This window comes from Leptonychotes weddellii, chromosome 9 (genome assembly GCF_054177405.1).
Source record: "Leptonychotes weddellii isolate Sample4059 chromosome 9, ASM5417740v2, whole genome shotgun sequence".
Classification (NCBI taxonomy): domain Eukaryota; kingdom Metazoa; phylum Chordata; class Mammalia; order Carnivora; family Phocidae; genus Leptonychotes; species Leptonychotes weddellii.
In genome coordinates this window covers 28711664-28736610 of record NC_138377.1, presented here as the reverse complement: position 1 = coordinate 28736610, position 24947 = coordinate 28711664, and the positions used below count along the sequence as shown (strand labels likewise).

General features: G+C 54.6%; 1 protein-coding gene across 1 annotated transcript in view; it reads left to right on the top strand.

Annotated features, from left to right (window-relative positions):
• Positions 1 to 24947, top strand: part of LOC102741790 (alpha-actinin-1) — an 80567-nt gene continuing 55620 nt past the window's right edge. The window contains exon 1 of the mRNA XM_081830362.1: positions 1 to 372. Coding sequence (XP_081686488.1) covers positions 268 to 372 — 105 coding nt within the window. The 5' untranslated portion in view covers positions 1 to 267. The remainder of the gene's footprint in view (positions 373 to 24947) is intronic.

Below are 24947 nucleotides of genomic sequence, written 5' to 3'. Positions count from 1 at the left end.
CGAGTGTGTCCGCCTCGCTCACTGTGCGTGGAGATTAGGTCCCAGGCAGGCAGTCCGCGAGCTCCAGCCGCCGCCGCCGCCTCCAGCAGCAGCTATCGCGAACAGCGCCGCGGCGGAACCGGGCGCAGGGGAGCGAGCCCGGCCCCGCCAGCCCAGCCCAGCCCGGCCCGACTCCCTCCCCACGCCGGGGCAGGAGAAGCAAGCAGCCGCCGCCGCCGGGAGAGAAGGTGGAGGAAGAAATCCAGCTCGTAGCACGCGCGCACCATCATGGACCATTATGATTCCCAGCAAACCAACGACTACATGCAGCCCGAAGAGGACTGGGATCGGGACCTGCTCCTGGACCCGGCCTGGGAGAAGCAGCAGAGAAAGGTCAGCAGCCTCCCCAGCGCGCCGCAGCCCCCCGGCCCGACCAGCTCCGTCCGCCGCGCTCCCGGCTCCCGGCTCGGAACGGGCTCCAGGCTCTCACGAGCGGGGGCGGGGGATGCGCGGCCGCTGCGAGGTGGGGTGTTGGGTTACAGGCGCGGGCGGAAGGGGGAGAGCCCCTTTCCCAGAGCCCGCGAACGCCGAGCCCGAGCGCGGGGAGGTGGGGCCGCCGGCGGGCAGGTCGCCTTGGGGTCCGCGATTCAGGCCACCCGGCTGCAGCCGCACGGTCCCCGCGTGGGCAGGGGGTGGGAGGCGGTGCTTGGGAGGCTGGGGCTGAGCCGCTGGCTTGGTGGCTGCTTGCTCCGGATCGATTTTCCCTTCCCTTCCCCGCCCCCTGGCCGCCTCTCCATATGGCGTGCGGTGGCAGCGCGCTTCCTGGGCCGCCCTGGGCTCCGTACCTGCGGGGCGCGAGCAGCGCGGGACCCTGCACCTTCCGACCTCAGCCCGCAGGCCGCGGGGGGCGGGGGGGAAGCGGGCGCCGCGGGGATTGGCAGCCACCTTCGGGTCTGCCTGGAGGTGGACCTGCTGGAGTGGGGCCGGAGCCGAGAAAACCAGGGGGCAGAAGCCGTTTCCCCAGCAGGCCCTTTGGGGGCGGGGTCAGGACGGCAAACCGTTTTATTGCTAAACTCAGCTGCGGGCGGAGATGGGTTTGCGTCTGCGTCCTGCCCCTCCGACACCCGCTTATTCCTGGGAGAAGGCGAATTTGGGCAACTTGATCTGAGTTGAAGGGCTCCAGGACAAGAGGTTGTTTACTGGGATATCTGGGGTCAGTCATTGGGGAATCTCTGCTTAGCCACCGTCCCCAGGCGTCCCAGACGAGGTGTACCGGGTGCGCACCCCGCCACGGGGGCTGGCTCGGAGCTGGTGATGGGACCTGGGCACAGTGGCCGGTGGCAGGAAGAGGTCAGAAACCACTCTTGTGGGGAGGGAGGGGAGGGCGCCCCAACCCTGCCTCTGCTTCCTGCCTGAGCTATGAGCTCTTGCCCCAGGCGGCCACGTACCCTGAACACCCTCCTCTCTTCCCCCCTCCCCTCCAGCCGCCCCCCCCCCCCCCGCTGTCCGCTCCCATCCGGTCCCTCCTCATTTCATCTCCCCCCACCCCCCGCTGATCTGGGAATGGGGGGGGACAGGATGGCGCGTCCCTTTGGATAGTGCGGTTAGGGCTGGGCTTGAGGGAGAACGCTCATGTCCAAAAATGGTAACATTCATTCCCTTTTTTAAACTTAAAAGGGGGGGGAGTTTAGGGAGCCGACTGAAGTTTTTTTTTCAGCCAAAGGCATCCTGTATTAGCTCACTCAGGAATCCTAAACCCTGAATCGGCGCCCTTTTACTCACTTCATCATCAGACAAACAGAGGTAATTTAAAACACACGCACAAAGGGCTTCCTCAAAGCCCTGCGACCTGAGACCCAGGCAGGGGCTTCTTCTGCGCCTGGCCCTGTAGGGCAACGGCAGAAGGTCTCCGGCTTGGAGTTGACTTACTTGCAGTGTGACAGTTGCTTAAACATTCCTCCCCCTCTTCCTGTTGCCCCCCCCAATACCGGGGCGGGGGGGTGCTGTGAGAGTCCCCCACTCACTGGGCTTATTTCCTGGGACAGTTGGGCAGTTGGAGCTCAGAATGGAATGGTTAATTTGAAGATTCTTGTGGGGTCAAGGTGGGGGGGCCTTTTTAAAATTTCAGGGTGAGGACTTCTTGAGACTAGATTTTAAATTGGATAGGAGGGGGTGGGATTAGGGCGGTGGATGTCTTGGGCTCTTCCATGGACAGTAGTGGAGACATCCCTGTTTGCAGAGCACCTATTATATGCCTAGTTGGGGCACGAGTGACAGGATTGTGGGATGAAGTTCTTGGGAGGGCAGAAACTCTTGTCTCCCCAGTGTTGGTCACTGGACCTGCGTATAGTATTCTGTATTAAATGAATGAATGAATATATTAAATATAGTTGGGGATAAAATTATATTGTCTCTGTCTCTGTATATATATACACACATATATAGACTTGTAAAACTCTGACGTGGGCGGTGGTGGGTGTGTCCCAGGCCTCTGTAGCCGGGTGGGAACGGGTCATCTGGGAACTGTGGTGATCTAGGGGGTAAACTCAACAGTTACGAGGGCTGGCATTGAATGTGAGCCTGGCACACCTGAGGTTGAGGAAATGAGGGGCCGAGGGGAAAGTAACCAGTCCAGAGTCCCAAATGGTGCATGGCAGGGGGCTGGGGGGAAGGGCAGCAAAGTTGGACTTGGCATCCAGAGCCTGCAAGGACCTCTGGACCAAGGGGAGCCAACATGTGCTTTGGCAGGGTTGATGGAGGGGGTGGGGGCGTGGCACAAGCTCTGGGCCTGACTTTGAAAATCCAAGGTTTTTTTTTCTTTTTGTTTTCTGCCATTAATTCTGTTACCTTGCATGGGCCTCAGTTTTCTTGTCTGAAAATTTCACCTAGTTCTCGGGGTGCTGGAGATAATAAGGAAGTGGTATTATGTGGGAGATCAGACCTAAAGTAACTTGTTGCTTTTTTTTTTTAAGATTGATTTATTTATTTGAGAGCGAGCGAGTGCACAAGCGGGAGGGGCAGAGGGCAAGGGAGAGAGCATCTCAAGCAGACTCCATGCTGAGCACCGAGCCTGACATGGGGCTCGATCTCATGACACTGAGATCATACCCTGAGCCCAAACCGAGAGTTGGATGCTTCACTGACTGTGCCACCCCACGCGCCCCAACCTGGGTGTTGCTTTTGACAGCCTCCCTGCTGAGCGTGGGAGGTGAGGGATGAGGACAGACAGACTAGTGGACAGAGGAGGCTGGCCATTCCAGAAGGAGGCAGGAGAGTGAGTTCGTAGCTGGGTGGGTGGGAGGACACAGTGCAGTGGGCTACAAAGGCCTCTGGGGGGGAGGCAGAAGGCCCTGCTTTTAGCTGTGGTGCACTCACAACAATTGGAGAGACTTCAGGCAAGTCATTTCATTTCTCTGAGCTTTTATTAGAGTATTCAGCAAATACTTTCTGAGCACCTACTCCGGCAGGCCCAGTTCCAAGTGCTGTGGCTGGAGCAGTGAACGCTCCAGACAGGTGCTTCCGATCTGTTTCCTCCTCTGTAAATGGGCTGCATTCCTGTCCTGCCCTGTCCTGCTGATCCCTCAGGGCTCTGACAGGCCTCGGATGAAATGACGTGGTGGCAAGTACTTCCCTGGTGACTGGGTAGGCCTAGGCAGGTGCAGGCAGGAGGCATGACTCAAGAACCCGCATCGGTGGGCTGTGGCTTGTCCCGTCTTCACAGAATGCTTCCGTGCAGAGTTCATGGGCCTGGACTCCTTGCCTCCAGACACAAAATGCAGTGGCTTGGGGAGTTGGCTGGCCTTCCCAATCTTCCTGACCTTCGAGGCTGAGCTCTAAAGCCACCTTTTTTAAGGGAGCAGGTCTGAACGCCCCATCTTTGCAGGATGACGGTACCCCCGGTTTATTTGCTCACGTGCGTTTTGTGCACACCCTCCTGTGTGTGCCGGCCGGACACCAGGCCAGCTGGGGAGAGCATGGATTGAGTAGCACCCTGGCTCTACTTTTGCAGGCTTGTGACCTTGGGCAAGTTACTTTAACCTCTCAGCCTCCAATTCCTTATTTATAAAAAGGAGCTAATATCCCCACCTGCTGGGTTGACGAAGATTTGTAAAATGGCAGCTTTCAGCTGTTAAATTTTATTCTCTCTTCTCTCTTGAATCCTGGAGGCTCGGGTTTAGTGGGTATTCCCACAGATGCCAGTCCTGGGTTTTGTTTTGTTTTGTTTCACATATAGGAGCTTTGTCAATATTTGTTGAGCTAATGGTGTTGAACTAGGCATTCACCTGGCAGGTGAATGAGGGCCCCGGTCCCTAGTCTGCACCCACACCATGCCAGGGCACAGCAAGATGGGCCCCCTTGTTTATACTCCCTGCTAGACTGCAGGACCATTGCAGGAGTTAGTCAAGGCCACTGGTCAAGGGGGAGGCCTGCTATGGAGGGGTTCACCTGGGGAGGAACAGGACATCGCCTGCCTTGAAGGTTAGGGCTGCAAAAACCAGAGTGATGCCTGGTGGAAGTAAAATGTGCAGGAGGAGAGAACTGATTCTCGTTTCAGTCCTCCTACCCTTCGCTGTTCTGCACTCCTGCCTGCTTCACCTTGTGCCTGTGGCCGTGGGTACAGGGCCCAGCCTCTTCTGTTCTCTGCTGAATCCCCGGTGCCTAGTACAGGGCAAGGTGTTGAGAAACATAGCATCACGCATGGCTCCCAACTCCGGGATGGGGGGGGGGGTGGAAATAGGGATGGAATATTTTACATTCCAGACAAACCAGCTCATCTGGGGCTGTATCCTGGCTCCAGCCTCTGCAGACATGCTCTGGGCACCCTGGGTTCAAATCTTGGCCCCTTCACGGACTGCCTATGTGATCTTCAGTGAGTTACTTACCTGCTCTGTGCCTGATGATGCCAATGGGGAAATGAGGAAATTAATCATTCCTGCCTGATATAGTTGAGTGGAGGTTTAAACCAAGTTAATGTGTGTAGGGAATTTAGCATAGCACCTAACAGGGAGTGCTCAATAAATACATGTTAACTCTTTTGAGGAGCCAGAGTTTCTGTGGCCTTTACCCTATATTCTTGGGAATAAGCTGTAGTATATAAACCCATCTTAGGAGGAGCCAACTCCTAGTTGGCTAGGAGTATGCGGAGTTGTGTTCTTTGACCTTGGACCTTGAAGTCAACTCTGGCTCATTCCGCGTCACTTGACCTTTCTGATTGCTCAGTCCCTTCGCTATAGAATGGTGTAGAATCTCTTGCCTACCCTTTACCTACCTCCTGGGTGTCCAGGATGAAGAGATGAATGTGAAGTGCTCAAAAGCTTTGTCAGTTTGTTACAGTACAGGTAAAATGACCTCAAAGTATGAATTTCCTCTAGAGGATACAGCCTGGAGTGTCTTCAGGCCCCACGGTCAAGTAGCTGAGGGCATTCTTGAGGCCCTGTCCATGCCTCCCGGCAGCCTACCAGCCCTGCTTTGCTGCTTCCTCTCCCAAACCCGTCTCATGTGGGTACTCTGAGGACACGATTGCCAAAGCCTAAAGGAGCTGGACGGGGGTCTGAAGCACGGGGCTGCGGGGCTGCCTCGGGCTACCACCTAGGCTTCCCTAGGATAGATGCAAGAAGGCCTGGAGCTCACTGAGAACCAGATTGTCCAGTTTTGAGGAATGATGAGATCTTTTTTTTTTTTAAGATTTTATTTATTTATTCGACAGAGCGCATGCACAAGCAGGGGGAGTGGCAAGCAGAGGCAGAGGGAGAAGCAGGCTCCCTGCTGAGCAGGGGGAGCCTGATGTGGGACTTGATCCCAGGACCCCGGGATCATGACCTGAGCCGAAGGCAGACGCTTAACCGACTCAACCACCCAGGTGCCTGAGGAATGATGAGACCTTGAGGGGCTGTTAATCACTAGAGTTGGGCTTGTGGGTGTGATCGCTTGCAGGCTCCTGCAAGGTCTGTGGTCACCAAAGGAAAAGGAGGAAAGTCATTTCCTGAAGCTGACTTCTTGAGGAGGTGCTGCCAAGGCTGTGCTCACTGGAGTGGGGGTGCGGGTGGGGGGAGGCCTGGACCCCTGGGCCCTTCCTTGCAGGCCGTTCTAAGTGTGAGGAGGTCAAACCACACGGGCATCCCGTAGTTTGTTGTTGGGATTTGGGCTTCCCTTCTCCTTCTCCAGGAAGGGCTGGAGCTGGGCGCCTGGCCAGTGGCCACAAACCCTAAGCCTGGCTTGAGGACACACAAGCTGAGGACAAGCCTGGCTTGTCACACAAGACCTGGTGCCTCCTGTGGTTCTGGAACCAGGGTGGGGCAGCCCGAGCCTGAGACCTGCGATCTGCTGCTGTGTGTCTCTAGAGAAGAGCCGGTGTCTCTGCTCCCTTCTAGTCCCTTCTTACTGTAAGAACATCCATGGTGTCTCCCGGCGGAGTCCATCGGTGAGCATTGGGTGAATCCCTGTTAGGTATCCGACGCTTCACCCGCCTGGGGCCGTGCACATCATGGTTTAGGTGGAGAGAGAAGCAGAAAGATAGAACGTCACACCAGGCAGCGCCCCAAGTGGCCCGAGGTGTGGTGGCGGCCGCTGTCAGGCCAGAGCCAGCCCTGCTCCCTGCCTGCGCTGGTGGAGAAGGGAGAGAAGAGCTGGTGGCCTTGAGCTGCATCTGGAAGGATAGGCAGCTGTTGAAGACTCTGTGGGAAGCCTCCCCCACCTTCCCTGGCAGTTGGGCTGTGTGTGTGTGTGTGTGTGTGTGTGTGTGTGTGTGTAAAGGAGGGCAGGGCAGGAGGGAGCCAGAAGTGTGGAAGGGCAGACCAGAGGGCAACCATGTGTAAGCTGCGGCAGGCCGGGCAACCCCCGCTTCCATTGTTCTCGCTCCTTGTCCTTCGCGCAGAGCTGACCTCTCACCTTTCTGAGAGGCCAGGCTGTTTGTACAGCTCACAGGTGGGGCTCTTGAGCAACACCTGTGCAGGTGTTGTGGGGACCATCCCAGCCAGTTAACCCCACCTGAGCTGCCCCCATGTGTAACCCACCCAAGCTTTTCCTAGGACGGGTGTGCAGCCAACGGGTTTGTGGTCTTGGGGCACCTTCCCCACTAGTCATGCTTTTCTCCTCTCTGAGTATGCTTGGTGGGCACGCATCTCTGCAAGGGCCTGGGGAGTGGGGCTCGGTTACTCGCCAAGGACATGGGAGAGGTTCCAGAGCCCACCGGCTAATTTGGACAGGTTAGTCTGCAGCTCCCTAGAGAGGTAATGGCCGAGAAGCCGTGGGCAGAGGAAACCCGTTAGCCTGCTTCCTTAGTCCTGGCCACAATGGGTCAGCCTGCTCAGACTCCTGATTCAGACCCAGGGTTGTGTCTCATTGCTGAGGCACCCGTGTCCTGCTAAGCACTAATTGCCCAGACCTGGTCCTGCTGGAGTCAAGGGGCCTTGGGAGTGGTGGGGGCAGGAAACCCAGCAAATTGGGGCTCAGAGACAGCCTAGAAGCACACTTTCCTCCTTTTTTTTTTTCTAAATAGATTTTATTTTTAAGTAATCTCTCTGCCCAACATGGGGCTTGAACTCACAACCCTGAGATCAAGAGTCACATGCTTCCCTGACTGAACCAGCCAGGCGTCCCCACCTTCCTCTTAACACATCAGGATTTCTCATTGGGTCCCAGGCTAGGCATCAAGTCCAAGCTCCCAGAAGCCTTCCTTCTCAGTGGGCAGGGGTAAATTTTTACACAGAGGGGTGGTCAGCTGCTCTCTTCTCTGCCTTGCCTGCCCTCACCCCTGCTCCCATGTCCTGGCTGGGGATTATCTAGCAGGTTCTCAACACACTGGGCACCTGGAGTCTGGGATAGTGATGCATCAGCCCCAAAGCCATGTGGGCAGGTCATGACCCCAGCTTGCCTCCTCTGTGTGCCCCATTCAGCCCTCCCAGACAAATAAGCAAAAATGATGGCAGTCCCCAACAGCCTGGGCACAGTCATCTTCCCAGACCAGAGCTGGGAGCAGAACTGTACTTAAAAAAAAAAAAAAAAAAGCTTTTTCGCATCACATTCATAGGGGCTCCCCCACTTCTGAGCACAGGCTAGGTATCCGGCACTGTGTTGGGGACTCTGTGCCGCATTAGCACATCTGATCCCGTGAGATGGGCACTTTATCCCCATTTTACAGACGAGAGAGCTGGCTCAGAGCAGCTGCAGAACTTCCAAGATCACACAGGCCGTAAGAGTTGGGCCTGGATCCCCGGCTGGGCAGTGTGGCTTCCTCCGTCTTCTCACCACTTCGCCGCTTATTCAAGAAATGCTTGTGTTATCTGGGAACATTTGACCAGGGGCAAACATAGATGAAACAAAACCCAGGGATGAAAACATTCTGGAATTAGACATTGGAGATGGTGGCACAACCTTGTGAATACGCCGAAAACCATATACTAAATATACTAAAACTTGCTCAAAACATGTATACACTAAATATATGTAAACATAGTCTAAATATATACATATACTATATATGTATAAATGTTCTAAAACCCACTCAAGTGGGTGACTTGTGTGGTAGAATTCTATCTTAATTTAAAAAACCTGAGAACATGCTAAGTAATAGAAGAAAATGACAATTGCCTGTCCTCCCACCTCTGGAGCTAAGCAGCCTCCCAGGAGTTGCTGGGGCTCTCTGCCTCCTTGCCCCTCTTCCCCATTTGTGTCTCTGTTGCTCACTGTTTACTCTAAGGTCAGGGATCCACGTTCATGGTGAGTGAGTGGGAGAGCTGCAGAAGAGGAAAATAATCAAGAGGGGCATCTTTCATAAAAAGCTTGGTGTGACCCTGTGCTTGGAAACTGCTTAAGAATAGATCACACACAAGCACAGACAAGTAGAAGGCTGGGGTGGGGAAGGAGGGGGTGGCTGTCCTCATTTCCCCAAGGCCGAGTCCCACCGCACCTGCACCTCTAAACCCTGTTGGTCTGGGAGCGCTTCTCACCTTCTGCCATCCCCCGGGTTAATGGGGGGGGGTGGGAGTGTCCAAGGGGGGCAGCTTTCCCTAGGCCCGAGTCCTGGGAAGGGGAGGGGGCCCGGGGTCCTCCCCCAGGAGGCAGCTGCACTGCTCTTAGGGTTGCCTAGCAATAGTGGGAAGAGGTGACTTAGCCCACTACAGAGGCGGGAGGAGAATCAAAAGCAGCCGGGGATGGAAATCGGGAGTAGATGCAGAGGATGCCGTTACCCTGGAAACTGCCTTGGTCCTTGGCTGTGGGGGGCTACTTTGGGGCTGGGGTCTGTTCTTCATTGAGAGGTTGTGGGGTCCTCTCTAGACCTGGGGGGTGGGGGACACAGAAAACCCCTCTTGCACATGGCTTGCATGTTAGACATGTTCTTTCGGTGGCCCCATTTAGCATCCGTGGCAGCCTTGGAAGGGATGTGGGATGATCACTCCTGACAGATGAAAATCCCAAGCCGGGAGATAGAAAGTAACATGCTCGACAGCTGCAGAGTGAGAAGGGCCTGGGAAGGAAGGTGCTGGTTGCCTTGGTCCTTAGGGGAACCTTTTGGTTTAAAGCATTTCCCAAGCCCAAGATCTGGGAGGTGATGTAAACACTGCCTACCTCCTGGGGAGGGAAGAGAAGATGAGGAAGGGAAGGCTGGGAAGGAGCGTGTTCTGCTTTATACCAACAAGCCAGTATTTATTAGGAACGTCTTGGTTCCCCAAATAAGTAAAATGACTGATTGTTCACACTATTTGAGGGTTGTATGGCTTGCATTACCTCAATCTGTCAACCCTTTGAAGAAGGTACTGTTAATTTCCTTGTTGCAGACAGGGAAACTGAGGCTCAGAGAGGTTAAGTATCTTGCCAAGATCAACCAGCTAGTAAGCCAGGTTATGAATGAGCCCAGGCAGATCGACCTCGGAACTCAACTCTTAACCAGAAGTACTGACAAACCTTTTGCTATTCTGTAGTTTATGTTTTGAGAGACAAGGCTTATATAAATGAAATCATAAGGAACAACTAAAGATGGTTTATAATCAAGAACTCATTATAGGGTTCACGGTCTTTTTTAAAGATTTATTTATCTGAGAGACGGAGAGAGAGAGAGAACCGGAGTGGGAGGGGCAGAGAGAGAGGGAGAGAGACTCTCAAGCAGATTCCCTGCTGAGTGTGGAGCCAGACATGGGGCTTGATCTCATGACCCTGACATCATGACCTGAGTGAAACCAAGAGTTAGATGCTTAACCGACTGACCTACCCAGGTGCCCCAGGATTCGTGTTTTTTTTTTTTAAGTAAACTCTATCCCCACTGTGGGGCTCGAACTCATGACCCTGAGATCAAGAGTTGCATGCTCTGCTGACTGAACCAGCCAGGTGCCCCACGATTCATGGTTTTTAGCATTTATGCTTTCACACGTGGTTTTCTCTTCATTAATCATGATGAGCAAACTTGTGAGGTCTTATCTCCATTTTGTAGACAGGGCAAGTAAGGCTCTGAAAGGTTAAGTGACTTTACCAGTGTCTCTCTTTCAGCTTGAATGGGGTGGAGTGGTTTTAAGTCCAAGTCTTTGACTGAAGGGTCTGAGAGGCTAAGCCAAGGGAGCAGGGCCTATCCAAAGTTACTTTTCTTGGTTGAAAAGTTAGGAGAACATTCTAATTGTATTTCTCCACACTTTTGAGTAGAAGGAGTAACTGACAGGAATAGACTCAAGTCCCCTGAACCTGAAGGTCCCTGTGTCCCTGGTGGCCTCTGTAGGGCTGACCCCAGCTTTTGGGAACTGGCTTCCCTGCTTTAAGACTCAACTATGTCCCTCCTCTTGCTCTGGTTCCCTCAGCCTCACCTGCTCATCTTTCCCTTTGTTGGGTCCCCAGGGGAACAGGCTTTGAACCAGGTAGCACGAGGCTCACTGTTTATTTTGATTTTAAATGAAACCCAAAGCTGGAGGTTCTTGTTTAAGCATTTAGACTGTTAAGAAAGTTGGTGAGGGAGAGTTGGGGGGCTTAGGCTGGAGTCTGTTCAGGCTTTTCAGCGCTGCGGGCCAGGCCAGGGGACAGCCCTGGGGGGAGGACGGTGCCCTTCCTGACCCCCCAGTTTTGAACCTTTCGGCTCAGGGTGTAAATCAGAGGCCCCAAGTGGTTCAGCGGGCGGCGGAAAAGCGGTCAGTGGGGGAAGGGAGCCGGTGACAAGCTGCCTGCTCTCTGCCTTGTTTTTCCTGTTGCGTGCTGGTTGGTACCGGGGCCCGGTCAGAGCGCAGACACAGGCCTGTGATTTGAGGCCAGGCCAGGGCTCACCGGGGAGCACTTTTATGGACCCGAAGATTTATTTTTTAAAAGCCATCTGTAAAGCTGATTATAAACGGATGGGAACAGAATGGAGGGGTGCTCTGAGCTCTATTTTCAAATTCTCTGTAGGTGAAATGCCAGGAGGGGTGGGTACATCGAGGCGGGTGGCCTCCTTCACACAGGTCTCCGAATGGAACTTGGCTTTCTGTCTTGGAGGACAGGCCACCCGCCCTGCGTGTGGGTGGGTGAGGGCCTGTTACAGTCAGACTGTCTGGTCTCCTTATGTCCGATGTGGGACTGTCCACCGTCACAGCCTGGGGTTTGGGGATGCAGAGAAGTCGGCCTTTCAGTTCTTCTCAGTCCCACCGCCAGGAAATGGGATCCCCACGGCCTCCCAGCGTGGGGTCTGCGGGGCTGGGCGGGGGGTGGGGGGCAGCCGCTTGGCAGAGGTGCTATGCTCCCGACCTCCGTGTCTGTCCTGGGCGTGCAGGCCGTGCACACGTGTGAGTGCAGGCACACGTGTGTGTCTCTCTGGATTTCACAAGCCCCTGTGTTGATTTTGGCCACCGTCTTGACTTCGGCAGAGGAGTGGCTCCCTTTCAAACACCGCCGACATCCTCCAGATAATCCATAATGGCACTTTCCAGTGGAGTTCCTGATATTTCGGAAAGGTCTTTCTTTCCAGGAACCCAGAGTGCTTTTCCAGACTTGGCTCTGGGAGCTGGGAGATGGAGGAGGCGGCTTATGAATCCTGCTTTCCCGGAGCAGGGGAAGCGGGGCCAGACCCCTGGTTTCCTGCCCTTTATCCTGGATCCTGGCTGGGACTGTTCAGAGGTATCTTTGCATGCATGAAACCCTGAGGCCTCTGTTTAATTTAGATGTTTCCCCAGACTTGAGTCTCTGTGAAAGCCACTGTTTTTGTTTACATTAAACAGTAGTTAATTTGGAGGTTCATTGTATGTAACTAACTTAAAAAAAATATTAAGGAATGCTGCACAGGGGTCTCAGTTCAGGGGGCTTGGCCGGAACCCTTGTAATGGGGCTGCTTGCACAAGCAGTAAGGACACAGTGGGGCGCAGGGCTGCCAGGCTCAGGGACCTGCCCCTAATTCCCTTTCCATGGGAGCTGCTGGTTCAGAAGGCCCAGGCCCAGGGAATGTGTCTGGGGATGTGGACCTGAGCATCCGCCCCCCGGTGTGTACCAGCCCGATAGGGTGGTGTGGGCCAGGCGCGGTCAGGGGTTTCCCAGCTATTAATTCATTTAGTCTTTTTTTTTTTTGAAGATTTTATTTATTTATTTGAGAGAGAGGGAGCGCAAGCAGGGGGAGGGGCAGAGGGAGAGGGAGAAGCAGGCTTCCTGCCGAGCAGGGAGCCCGATGTGGGGCTCGATCCCAGGACCCTGGGACCATGACCTGAGCCGAAGGCAGACGCTTAACCGACTGAGCCACCCAGGTGCCCCTCATTTAGTCTTCACAGCACCTTATGAGATGACTTCGCTGGAGATAAGGAAATTTAGAAAGGCCTGCAAAGGCTCAGGCGGTTCCAGCTGGTATTTCTAGGTTTTCTGCTCTGGAGGCCAGTGCACCAAGACCATGTGTGTTATAGGTGGAGGTGAGGGGCTGGCGTGCCTGTCCCCTGCGCTGTCGCCGTCCTCCCTGGAAGTAACCGCTATCTGGTGTTTGGTGCTTTCTGTCCTCAGCGTATGCTGTATCATGCAGTTGCTGCCTGCATAGTTGTCTGTATTTTAAATGGGGTCACAGCCAACGTAGCACTGCACATGCGCGCTGTCCTTTCTGCTCGCACCTCTCCTGTGCCCTGGAGCTGTCGAGGTTGGACTGGCCCCCCAGCTTCACAGATGAGACCACAGCTGAGGCCTGGAGGGGCTGAGGGACCCGAGGGACTTACAGGGGGCTTACAGGTGGAGGCGAGACCAAAAGCTGGGTTTCCTGCCTCTGCGGGCTGCTCTCTGTGTCACCCTTCTGCTCCGCAACCGCCCCCCTCGCCCGGCGTTCAAGGACTCCCTGGTATTTGAGGAGGGAGGGGCAGGAGCAGCGAGCCTCAGTTTCTTCTTTTCTTTCTTCCCACACGTGTTTTGGCACCTGGCTCCCATTTCCTGGGGGGCACCTGCACCCTTGCCCGCCGCTCTCCTTTCCTGGGGCCTCCGAGAGTCAGCTTCTTAGGGACTCACTGCTTTGCCAGTTTTTCTCCTCCCAGAGTAGCAGTTGTGCTTTTATTGCTTCTTGATGAAGCAAATATGTAATGACAGAAAGCTACTGTGGAATTTGGGAATGCTTCTAAATGAGTTTGCATTTTATGTCTCGCAGTGGCATCTTGCAACATCGGGAAGTTAGTCGTTCTCGGCACGTAGAGTTTGGGAAGAGGCCGAGGTGGGGAGCCGCAGCTGAGCCCTTCTTGGCTGGGCCCCAGGGGCAGCCGGTGGGATTCCAGTTATGTCTCCCTGCCCCGGCCTGGTTTCCTGGCTCTGGCCTTTTCTTCCTTCTCTGCTGGCTCTCGGCCACTCAACGCTTGCCTCGCTCACTTAGCGCCTGGGTAGAGGATGGAAAGGACAGGCGTGTTGGCAGCCCCTCGGCAGCCCTCATCACCCTCGCTTTGGGCACTGTTGTGAAACTCTTGGCTCTGAGGACATTTGGAGGGTTCTCAGGGGATGTCACTGATCTGTGAATGACTTGAGGCTCCTTGGATGATTGGAGGTGGGTCTGGGCGGGGGGGCGGGGGGGCGTCTCAGGAGCCCTCCAAGTAGGCGGTTTGTCGCCTGGGCTTCCTGGAGGCTATGCTTCTGCGATCCAGACAGACTCATGCCACCTCGTCCCAGAGCCTTGAAGCCTGGAAGGGTGGTTCTCAAACGTGACCGGGCGTCGAATCACCCAAAAGGCTTGTTAAAATACAGATGCTGGACGCCTTCCTCAGGGTTTATGTCAGTCTGGGGTGGGGCCTGAGAATGTGCATTTTTTTTTTTTTTTTTTTTTTAAGATTTTATTTATTTATCTGACAGAGACAGACACAGCGAGAGAGGGAACACAAGCAGGGGGAGTGGGAGAGGGAGAAGCAGGCTTCCCACCAAGCAGGGAGCCCGATGCAGGGCTCGATCCCAGGACCCGGGACCATAACCTGAGCCAAAGGCAGACACTTACCGACTGAGCCACCCAGGCGCCCGAGAATGTGCATTTTTAACAAGTGAGCAGGCACCTCAAAGTTACTAGCAAAGGAGTTAGACCCAGGCAGGGGCGAAGAATTGGGGCTACTTTGCAATCTGCTGTACAGGTTTTGACGTAGATGGTGACTTTGCTGATATTCACTACCTAGTGCCTCCTCACCCTCCCCCCAAAATAAGGGAAAGCTGGGTCCTTTCTCAATTTGGGTGGCCCAGGCCTGGGGAGGGAGATGTGCTTCTGCACCCTGAGCAGGGTGACTCCTGAGGAGCCTCCTGCTGGCGCAAGGTAGGTGCTCAGCAAATATTAGATGTGCTGAGCGGTGACAGTGGGTGCCTTGGGAGGGGGTGTGGCAGCCACAGTCCAGCAGGCGATGTCTGTCGGATGCTCAGGTGTTGGGTGGCGACAGTCCGAGTCACCAAGGGCCGCAGCAGTGATGGGGAAGCATCAGCTGGAGATGGGGTCCGAGCCTAGGATGACCTCAGGCCCTGCTACGCTGCTCTGCACCCCGCCTCGGGGTGTCTGATTGCAGGGTGGCCTGGAGCCTGTGCGCCCCCCGCCCCTGCCCCCCAGCTCCCTGTTAGGCAGCCCTGCTGTGTGTTTTCCTCTTTTGGCCAGTGGCCCACTTCAGATTCCTCTCCCGAGGTCCTAGTCATGCTGACACGTCCCTGCGCTCCCTGCCCTTGTTGCATTTGGCTAGCGCCCCTACTTCAGAAAATCTTAGGGAGTTTCTGGTCCTCTTGTGTGGGTTTGTGGGCCTCAAAGGAAGTAAAACCTCCTTCCAGCCCCAGCACTGAGGGTTTTCTCTCAAGCGGTGGATGTCAGCAGCCTGCCGTCTTTAGCCACAGCAGCCTGGGGGGCGTGGAACCTGACAGAAGCTTCAGACCCTCCAGCTCACCAGCATTGGGGTCCAGCAGGACCTTGGTCCACCTGCCTCCCTTTCTGTTGGAACCCTGGTGGGTGGCATTTAGGAGAGGAGTAGGTGTGGAAAAACCGTCCTCTTCGGAGAGAGCTTCCAGAGAGCTTGGGAGTGCTGGGGAGGACCCTGTTCTGTCCTCTGGGAATAAGGAGGGCAGGCGGGCAGGATGTCCCAGGGCTTGTGGCTGCTGTGTGATGCTGGACAAGCCGGGCCCGATCCTCACCTACAACATGAGGGCCTGGGTTATAGGATGGTGGGAGGGGCGTGTCCTAAATGCCTTACCTGGCTTTTCACATGGAGATGATCTCTAAGGTCTGGGTCAGGGCCAGCACTCTGTGTTTCTGTCCTCTTGATGGGGATTGCTTGGGAGAGCCAAGCACTTCTAGAGGTGATCTTGAGGTTGATTGCTGGGCTTCCCAGCCTGGCCCTGAGACAACTATTCTGCCAACCCACAGAGACTCTTATCTTTAGAAGTCTTCCGTGTCCTCAGCTTTCAGGAATTTGTTCCCACCCTCTAGGGAGGGCGTGGGTGGCGCCAGGTGAGTGAGTTTCCCTTATGGATCCAGGGGTGCTCTGTGTTTTGGGCCCTGCATGCACTCTTATTCTGGAAATGCCTGCCTGGGGTGTGGCCGTGTGGGAAGCCTGGTGCCGGTGGAGGGTAGGGAGCCTTATTTGGGATTGGTGAAGGGTCCCTTAGCTCCGCCTTCTCACCTGGGTGCTCCAGGTGTGGTCCGGGGGTGGGGAGAGCATCTCTGCCTACAGCAAGGTGGACCGTTCATAATCCGTCTTTTGTGTAGGCTTAGCTGCATCACAGGACTGGTGCGAGGTAGGAGAAACTCCAGCTGTGCCAGGGAGCAAGGATTTCAGTTTGGAATCTGCCCAAGGGACAGGTGTCAATAGGCGGCCTTGTCCTTCACTTTGTTTACTTCTAGAACCCAGCTCTGGCCCTTCTTTCCCTTGTAGCAGTGCAAAGAAATCAAATCAGAATGCCGGAGCCAGAAGGGGACTATACTGTCACCAGGTTCTCCCCCGACTCAGATGAAGAGACTGAGGTCCATAATGGTGATCTGACTTGTGCAAGGATGCTCAGCCATGGGTTCATTCCTTGTGGGGCTGGTTTGGGGAAGGACTGTTTATTCAAGCCCATATGCACCATCTTCTGAGGTCATGCTTGTGGGTGGGCTCCAGAACACCTGCAGATAGACAGGCAGCCTGAGCCTCTGTGCTCTGGAGGCAGAGGGATGGAGCTGCTGGGGTTCTGGCTAGTGTGTGGGTGGTCAAGTTCAGGTGGATTTCACACATGATGGCAGCAGCGCTCTGCCAGGTTGGAGGTGGTGAAGGACAGGTGGGTCCTCTGTATGGCTGCCCTTATACTCAGATGTCCCTGGGACTGGCTCCCGAGATTGCAGTTGAGGAAGGGAGTGAGGAATGAGCCAAAGGGTCAAGGCTGGTGGTGCGGGTGGGACTAGCGGTCGCGGTCCGGTATTTACAGCTAACATGCCCACACGCCCAGCCTGTGCTAAGTCCGTGATGTGCTTTCAATCCATGAATCCTCATAACCACACTGTGCAGTAAAGGTACTATTCCATTCTCATCTCCACTTTACACAAGATATTGAGCTTTAGGGAGATTAAGTAATTTGCCCCAACCCACACAGCTCTTGAGCGGTGTTCTAGCCTTTGAACCCAGGGCTGCCTGGCCAGAGCCCACAGTCCTCACCACCGACCTGACTGGAGACCGGAAGCCCCTCACTAGAGACAGAACTGGGTCTCCACCCTCCTTGGGCCCCAAATACCTCTCTGCTGACACACACATTCCTGCACATTCCTGCGGAATCTGGAGCTGCCTATGGCTGCTGGGTGATGCTGGACGCGCCACACCTGCTCTTCACCTACAACATGGGGGGCGGGGCTGAGTGATAGGATTGGGGGCGGTGCTCCGTTGTCATTGCTGCTGGAGTTCTGGTCCCTGACACTCCAGGGCCCAGTGCTGTGTCAAGCAGTGGACATGGGGGCAGCTCAGGGCTAGATGGGGGCTTCTCTTTGGCCTCTCCCTTTCTTCCCCATGTCTTTTCTCTTTCCCTCTTGCCCTGTGTGGCACCCCGGGCTCTGGCCATCCCCAAGGCTGGTCTTGGGAATGAGGCTGTACTGGGCCTTGCCTCTGGGGAGAGGTGGAAGTCCTTGCCTTCCTGGGAGCACAGGGGTGCTGGCCATGCTTCTACCGACTACCCCAGAGTGTGGCACCTTCTTGGCCGTGTCCGGGGTGGGCTGGCCCTGCGTCTGTGGTGGTACTCCAGGCTCCACCCCCTGACCCAGTCATGGTGGCTGGAGGCCCTGTGTTGCACATCACACTCTTACTTCATCCCCGCAACAAGGTAGGAGGCATTAACTCTATTTATAGGTGAGGGGATCAAAACCCTGACAAGTCAAATAACACACCGAGGCTCGAGTGCTGCAGGCCGAGATGCGCACCCAGGTCTGTGGGGGCTGGAGTGCCCCGCCCCTCTGAGGCCCAGAGTGAGCAGAAACTGGCAGCTGGCTCCAAGAGACAAAAGCCCAAACCCCAAACGACAAGGAAACAGTGCTCAGCCTGGCTACAGCATCCCGGGTCTGGGCAGGCCGGGGAAGAGAAGGGCGCGGCTGGCCAGATGAAAGGCTTCCACAGGCTTGCGGGCACCGTCTACGCATTAGGCTGTGGCTGGGGCATCGCTCGGGAAAGCTCAGGCGGGCCAGCATAGTGGTGCAAGGACAGCCAGAACCAGTCTGAGCCTGTCTCTTGAATCTGGCCTTGCCTCTGGGATTTTGTTCTTTGCATTTCGAACTACGTCGTCACTTAGACCTGTTAACAGGCAGGCCGTAGGAGTCTGGTGAATAATACTAATGCAGGAGTCATGAAGTAACTCTTCCAATGCCGCGTGCCTGGCACTGTCCTTAGCTTTTTACCTCTAAGGGCCGGGGCAAGGACTTTCCACGCGCTGACCCATAAAATCCGCACGACGACCCTGGGACGTGGGCACTAGGATCCCCATTTTACACATGGGAAAACCGAGGCCCAGAGAGGTTTAGTCATTCACCCAAAGTCCTGCAGCCAGTAAGTGGCAGAGCTAGGATTTGAATTCAAGGATTTCCTGTCCATAGGACCATGATTCCCTTGAAGTCAGGGACCTCCGTGTGGCCTTTATTTCAATCTCCAAAGCTGGCCTCGCACCTGATACTGAGAGGGCTTTAGGAAAAGTTGTAATGATAGAATGAAGGGTGTTTGGATCCTGCCCTTTGAGGGAAAACTGTCTTTTGCAGGTATCCTGGCCTGGCTGCCTGTGGGCGTGTGAGATCTGCAGCAGCCCCAAGGCCCACCCTTGGTGGCCCACCCTTGGTGTCCTGCAGCCACTTACTAAAAGGGGGGCTGCCCCCGTACGGGGGAGACTGCAAGGGTAGGTGGAGGAGGCAGGGCTGGGGAGACAAGCCCAGGAGACACAGCGCCCAAAAGCCCCTCACTAGCTCTTCTGCCCTTTGGGGAGATCAGCATTGTCTTCACATCACATGTGCCATCAGATGTTGAATTTTCCGGGAGGGATAAGATAGCAAAGAATTTAGAATTTAATCAAGTTTTCAACTCATCATGGGGGGAGGGGGCTGTTTCTTATTTCTCTCTTTTTCCACCATGCCTGGCATGTGGTGGGCACTTAGGGAATGTTAGTTGCATGAATAAGTTAAAAAAAACCAAACTTATTATGGGAAATACAAATACAGGAGTAGAGAAGAGTATAATGAATCCCCTTGTACCCATTACCCAGCTTCAACACTTAGCGAAACCGCCCTGTCATATTTAGCCATCTGGGCTAATTTACATGAGATGAACGTGCTCGCGTGAACTGCTCTTCTCACGTGTACAAAGGACAAGTGGAGACGAGAGGACCTTATAGCCCTAACGTGAACTCAGCCTCATGTCATCTCCGTTCCAGGCATGGACGTGCAGTGCTCCAGAAGGCTTGAACTACTTGGTACCTGGCCACATGGCATGGCCCCAGCCCCAGGGTGGGAGGGAAGGCTCTGAAGGATGAGTTCAGCCAGATATTTGAGGTGGCCAGACATACTCTGGGGCCAAAGGCACTGCATCCAACGGTAGTCTATGCACTCAGTTCACATTTACTGTGGGTCATTTCATTTTTTTTTTTAAATGACATTTTAAATCTAAGAAAAAGTATGGAGCAGAGTACAGCAAAGACCGATGAGCTTACCACCCAGATTTAACAGATATTAAGTACTTGCTCTTTCCAGGTCAGGACCAGGTGGTTGAGAGCAGGTCAGGGTCAGGTGCTTGAGAGGCCTGTGGGTGACAGGCCTATAAACCTTGTCACAGTACAAGACGTCACATGCAGTATAGTGAAGGGAGCCCAAGGGAGGCCTCAACCCACCTTGGAGGAGACAGGTTAAGAGTTCCTGGAGGAGGCGATAAAGTGAGCTAAAAATCGATCTCTGGTATGCCTGGGTGAGTCAGGCCAAGGGTGGTGGTGGCGAAGGGCGGGGAGGTGAGCCAGGCAAAGAGTGTGACCAAAGGCATGAGCAATGAGTATCAAGCTCTGAGAAGGGTGGGGCAGGGGATGAGCGAGGAGGTGCGGGCTGGGAGCTGCTGGAGAGAGAGAGGCCTGGGGGTGGGTGGCAGCCTACCCAGTGAGTCAGCAGAGGGACGAGCACGGCCATCTTCCGGGCAGCAGTGGGCTCTGGGCTTGACCTGAGACCTGCTCGGCGCTCGGCTCTCTGGACCCTGCGTGCTGAGAGGGCTGGAGACCCATATGGTCCGGTGGGGAGGGTGGGAACCATGTCAGGAGCAGTGGAAGGAACCTGGCTGTGTAGAGGAGGCTCCAGGCCAAGGTGCAAGGCCCAAGGGAGAGAACAAGTACTGGTGGGAGTTGTGTGGGAGATGGAGTCTCGCTCAGAATTTCTAGTCATCAAACTTTCCAGAGAAGGAATGAACTGTGGGGTCATGAGTTTCCTGGTCTTGAGGGTGTTTGGGTAGACTTGTTGAAGCCCGTGGGGGTGCTGGAGGGAGGAGGGCTCTGCCTTGCCTGGTGCCCAAGGTCCCTGCTCACTCTGTTCTCAGGCTTGAGGCTGGGGAGGGCGGGGTAGGTGACCCCTGTCTGGGTCGGAGGGTACTGCGGGGAAGCGGCTGTGGGGGAGGTGCTGGCCCGTTGCCATGGGAACCACCTCTGCTGTGGGTTTCTAGTTCTGAGGATGCCCTGGAAGGGAATGAGCTCACTCCACCTGCGAGGTGGTGAGTCAGCCTCCTGCTTGCTCTGCAGGGCGAGGCTGTGCCTCAGACCACCGGGGCTTCTCTGCCTGACTGGAGAAGAGATGGACACAGTAGGGACGGCCGCCAGCCATACTGGCAGCCCCGGGGACCCTGACTGCAGTGGAGGCCAGAGGAAGCCTCTAGTCCACTCGCCCTAACCTCGGCCCTAAGCAGGGGCTGAACCATCCCTTCCGCGGGCCACTTGGTTCCTGTGGCCCGGGCGCCAACCGCAACCGTGCTGGCCTTGGGCTCGCAGTCGGTCCCCTGGGCTGGACAGACACAGAGGCAGGGGTGAGGAAGGAGGCATGCAGGCCATTTGCAAATGTCCGTCTGTCAGGGGTGAGGGTTAGTTTCTGGGGGTGGGTGAGGAAAGCTTCCTGGGGGGAGTGCCGTTTGATCTGACATGGGAAGGCTGAGGGGTCGCTAGCTCGCCAGTCAAGTCCTAGGCATTTGGAGGTCAGGGGTCATGGCCGATGGCTCCCGCCTCTCTCCACAGCCGTGTGTCCAGGTGTCTAGTCTGTCGTTCTTATGAGGGTGTGCTTGGCACATGGCTGCTGGCGGATAGCGACGGTGAGAATCTCCAACAGCTTTCAGGGCACCAGGTGTCTTCCTCAGGACCCTAAGACATCCAGACCACACCCACTGGGTTCCAGTCCCTAAGGAGCCAGATGGGGGCTTGTAGCCCAGCCCCTCCCCCAGTGTGGCAGCCTGGGGGGTGACAGGGGAAGGCCAGGGAGCTCTGGCCTCTGCTTGCCTGCTTCCTTCACCCACATGGGCTTCTGTTTCCATTCGAGAAGATAAACAACTTCGGGGGGTCGGGGGGGACATGACCATTTTAACCCTTTTACCTAAACACACAAATTATAGTTCCAGAAACCTATTTTTGTTTTCATCCTCATATATGCGTTATTTTGATAGTGGTAATCATAATGTATATACAGTTTAGTTCTGCTTTTTTATTTCTCCACATGGCATTTTATCAAAGTTTTTTGTCCCCCCCCCCATATAGGAACACAGCCTTTGTGTTCCTTCCCTGGAGAAAGTGAGAGCCAAGTATAGAGTTTGTTTCATGAATATTTTTTTATTTGTACTTTTTTTCGCCTTTCTCCAAAAAGCATTTGAGGAGAGCACATTAAAAGGCTCATGTATAACAAAGTTTTAAAGTTGCAAGATCTGAGCTTTGTCAGGGTGAGGAGGAGATAGTTGAGAAAACAGTGTTATAAGAGGTTAGTTTTTGTAAGTTTGCCTTGACCCTAGTTCGGAGCTTCCTGGTAGCCAAAGCAAAAGGGGAAATTGGAATTATCATACGTTTGTTTCTAATTAAAGGAAGTATATCAGTTCATGGGAGAGACACTTTTTGTAAGTACTGAGGGCTTGAGCTTACAACTCTGAGATCAAGAGTCACCTGCTCCACCTGAGCCAGCCAGGCACCCCTGCATATTGGTTCTTAAATCAACCCCCTGGAGATGTTAAGTCACAGTTAGATGAAGGCATTTCTGTGAGAAACTGAATAATGAAATCTCATCCTCTGCTTCTAGAGGTTCAACCTTGGCGAGGCCTCACTCCTTGCAGATGCTTGTCACGGGAGACCCTCACTTGCAGTTGTTTGTCTGAGGCTGGAGAGCCATCTGTGTGGACTCCTGGGCCCTGTGTTTATTAGAGGTTTTCCAAGACCTTTACAGAGAAGAGAACTGGTTGCTTTAGGTATGAGGCACGTGAGGACCAAAGCTGCTCTTTTGTTAGGAAAAAAAGAGTTTGGCCCGTCCATCTTTTCAGAAGGAAGGTGGTGGAGGCCAAGGATGTCCTCCAGAAGCACTTTTGGATTTGCTCCATGTCTCAGCCAGGCGTTTATGGCCCAGAGCATCCCTTGCCGTGGAGCAGGGATGAGGCCCTGCGGGGAGAAAGTGGCAAGAAAGTGGCTTGCTAGTCGGGGCTGGGCCTGGTGGGACACCTTTACTGGCTGCTTCACTCCTCACTGAGGCGACAAATATTCTCCTCTTCCTTTTCCCAGTGGTGGACATTTCCATGCTTTTCAGTTTTGGGCTATCCTAGCTAATGCCTCTGTAAATATTACTTTCATGTGGATACTTTCCTGCATTTTAGGTTAATATCTGGGATCTGAGTTAATTGGCCAAGGGAGATGACCATTTTACATATTCATCAGTTGCCTTTATAAGATGGACTGACTTAATATGCCACCAGCAATACACAACCTATTTTTTTTTTTTTTTTACAACCTATTTTTTTTTTTAAACTACTTAAAAAGGAAAGTAATGCTTATTGTGGAAAATACAGCCAGGTATCAGGAAGAGAAGAAAGATGACCTGGAATTCTACCATGCTGAGAGTATGGAGGTGTTGGTTTTGGGCGCTGCTGGAGCGAACCCACTGCCCCTTGTCAGGCCGGGGTCAGAGCTGGGGCAGTCCCCTCTTAATGGCTGTTTTAGCTGCCCCCTACCCGGCAGGGGGGCCGCCGATTTTCCTCTGACCCCAAATATCTTCGCCACTGGCCTGCCTGGCTGTGGGCTTACATTTCTAATCTGAAGGCCTTGTTCACATTTTCATCTAGTGTTAGATGTGTAGAAGGTGATTCAGAAAACTGTCAGGACTTACATATTTGGGAGGAAGATGTGAAATATGATCCCGCAGTGACAACTTAGCAGATTCTTCATGCCAGGGCTGGGCCTCAGGGACGGGGGCACAAGGAGCATGAGCATCCAGGGAGAAGTGGAATCCGAGGTGGGAAAGATTTCGCCCAGACCTGGCTGCTGACCACATTCTCCAAGTTCCTGTCTCTCTGTGAGGCTTGTCAGAAGGACCAGGGCATTTGGTAACATTGAAGGGAAGTGGGAGAAGTCCTAGAGGAGAACCTAAAGCTGCTGGCTCTGCACCGGGCTCTCACTTCTCCCCGTTCACTTCCCCGAACCCAGCCTTCCCCGGCCCAGGTGCCGCTCTCCTGTCCCCACCCCCCGTCCATCCGCAGGAGGAAGCCTCAGGGCGGGAGAGCCTGCTTCCCGCGCAGGCCGGGCCCCTGCTGAACTCTTGGCTGGGGTGCTGGTTCTGGGCTGAGGGTGGCCGCACCCCCAACCCGCAGTGCCGCTTCCGTCCCCGGGCAGCTCCACTGTCACCTGAGCCGTCACGTATCTGACAGAATTTCCCAGACGCTTGGATGGGAAGAGGAAGCTGGACTGTTCATGAAATGACTTGACCTGAAATAGGGAATGAGGCCTGTGTCCTTGGGAGCTCTAAGAGCCAACTGAGGATTTCTTAGGCTGCTTCAAATGCCCACATGGGGGATGCACGCACCAGTGACACCCCTGGATGTTTGCGTCATTTTCAAGACAAAAGAGGCGATGCACCGAAGGTTCCTTTCTCCTGCAGCTCTGGCCCTCCCAGTTTTTCCTCTTCACTGAGAACTCGATACGTGGAGTTGGGTGCGCTTTGGTCGGGCACCGTACCTGGAGGTCCGTGGGTGTTTCTCGGGGGAGGAAGAGGTGGTGCTTCCATGATGGCGTCTTTGAGTTACCCAAGCCCCTGTACCCGCATGTGGAACTTTCAGGCTGTCTCGGAGGTGCACCTAGAGGATGTTAATGCTGAGTGTCCCTAATGCTGAGTGTCCTGTGGCCAGCCCATCCGACACATTGCACAGCCTTCCAATGTCCAGGGGCTGTGGAGGACCAGAACTTTGGAGCCATGGGATTTGCCAGGGGGGTTCTTCGTGCTGGGACATTTCCTTGGGGGCACCGAAGGGGGAAGCCACTGGAATGTCTCAGCTGCTGTTCGGGTTGTTTGGGTAAAGAGCTCCCTGTCAGGGCCTCATGGTGCTCCAGCTTGCGGCCATATGCACGGGCTGGGATTGATTTGTTCTGTCTGGCTTGCTAGACGCTCTACCCTCTTTGCCTCTCCCTCCCCAGAAAAACCACAAGGAACTATAAAGGCTGGTCTAATTAAGACTCATGGTCATTGGGAAGGAGAGAGGGACTCCTGAGGAGCCAGCAGACTTGTGCTTTGCTCTGTGAAGGAGAGGTTCCTTTGCTCTGAGGAGTAGAGGCAGGGGACAGTGAAGGGCCTCCTGCCTACACTTTATTGAGCACCCACTCCAGGTGACCACAACTCCTATAGATCTTTTGGTTCCAGTGGGCATGTCGGCTCTCTGCCACTGATGCAGAGAGTTTTACTCCGATGCCATATTTACTAAAGGGTGGTCCACGGCCCACCTCGGGTTCATGTACGAACTGTAGCCTCCTGAGCCTTGCCTAGACCTGCCATACCAAATGCTCTGGGCGCAGAGCCCAGGAATCTGCATTTCTAGCAAGCTCCCTATATCATTTTTGGATAACACTAGAGACCTCTGTGCCTT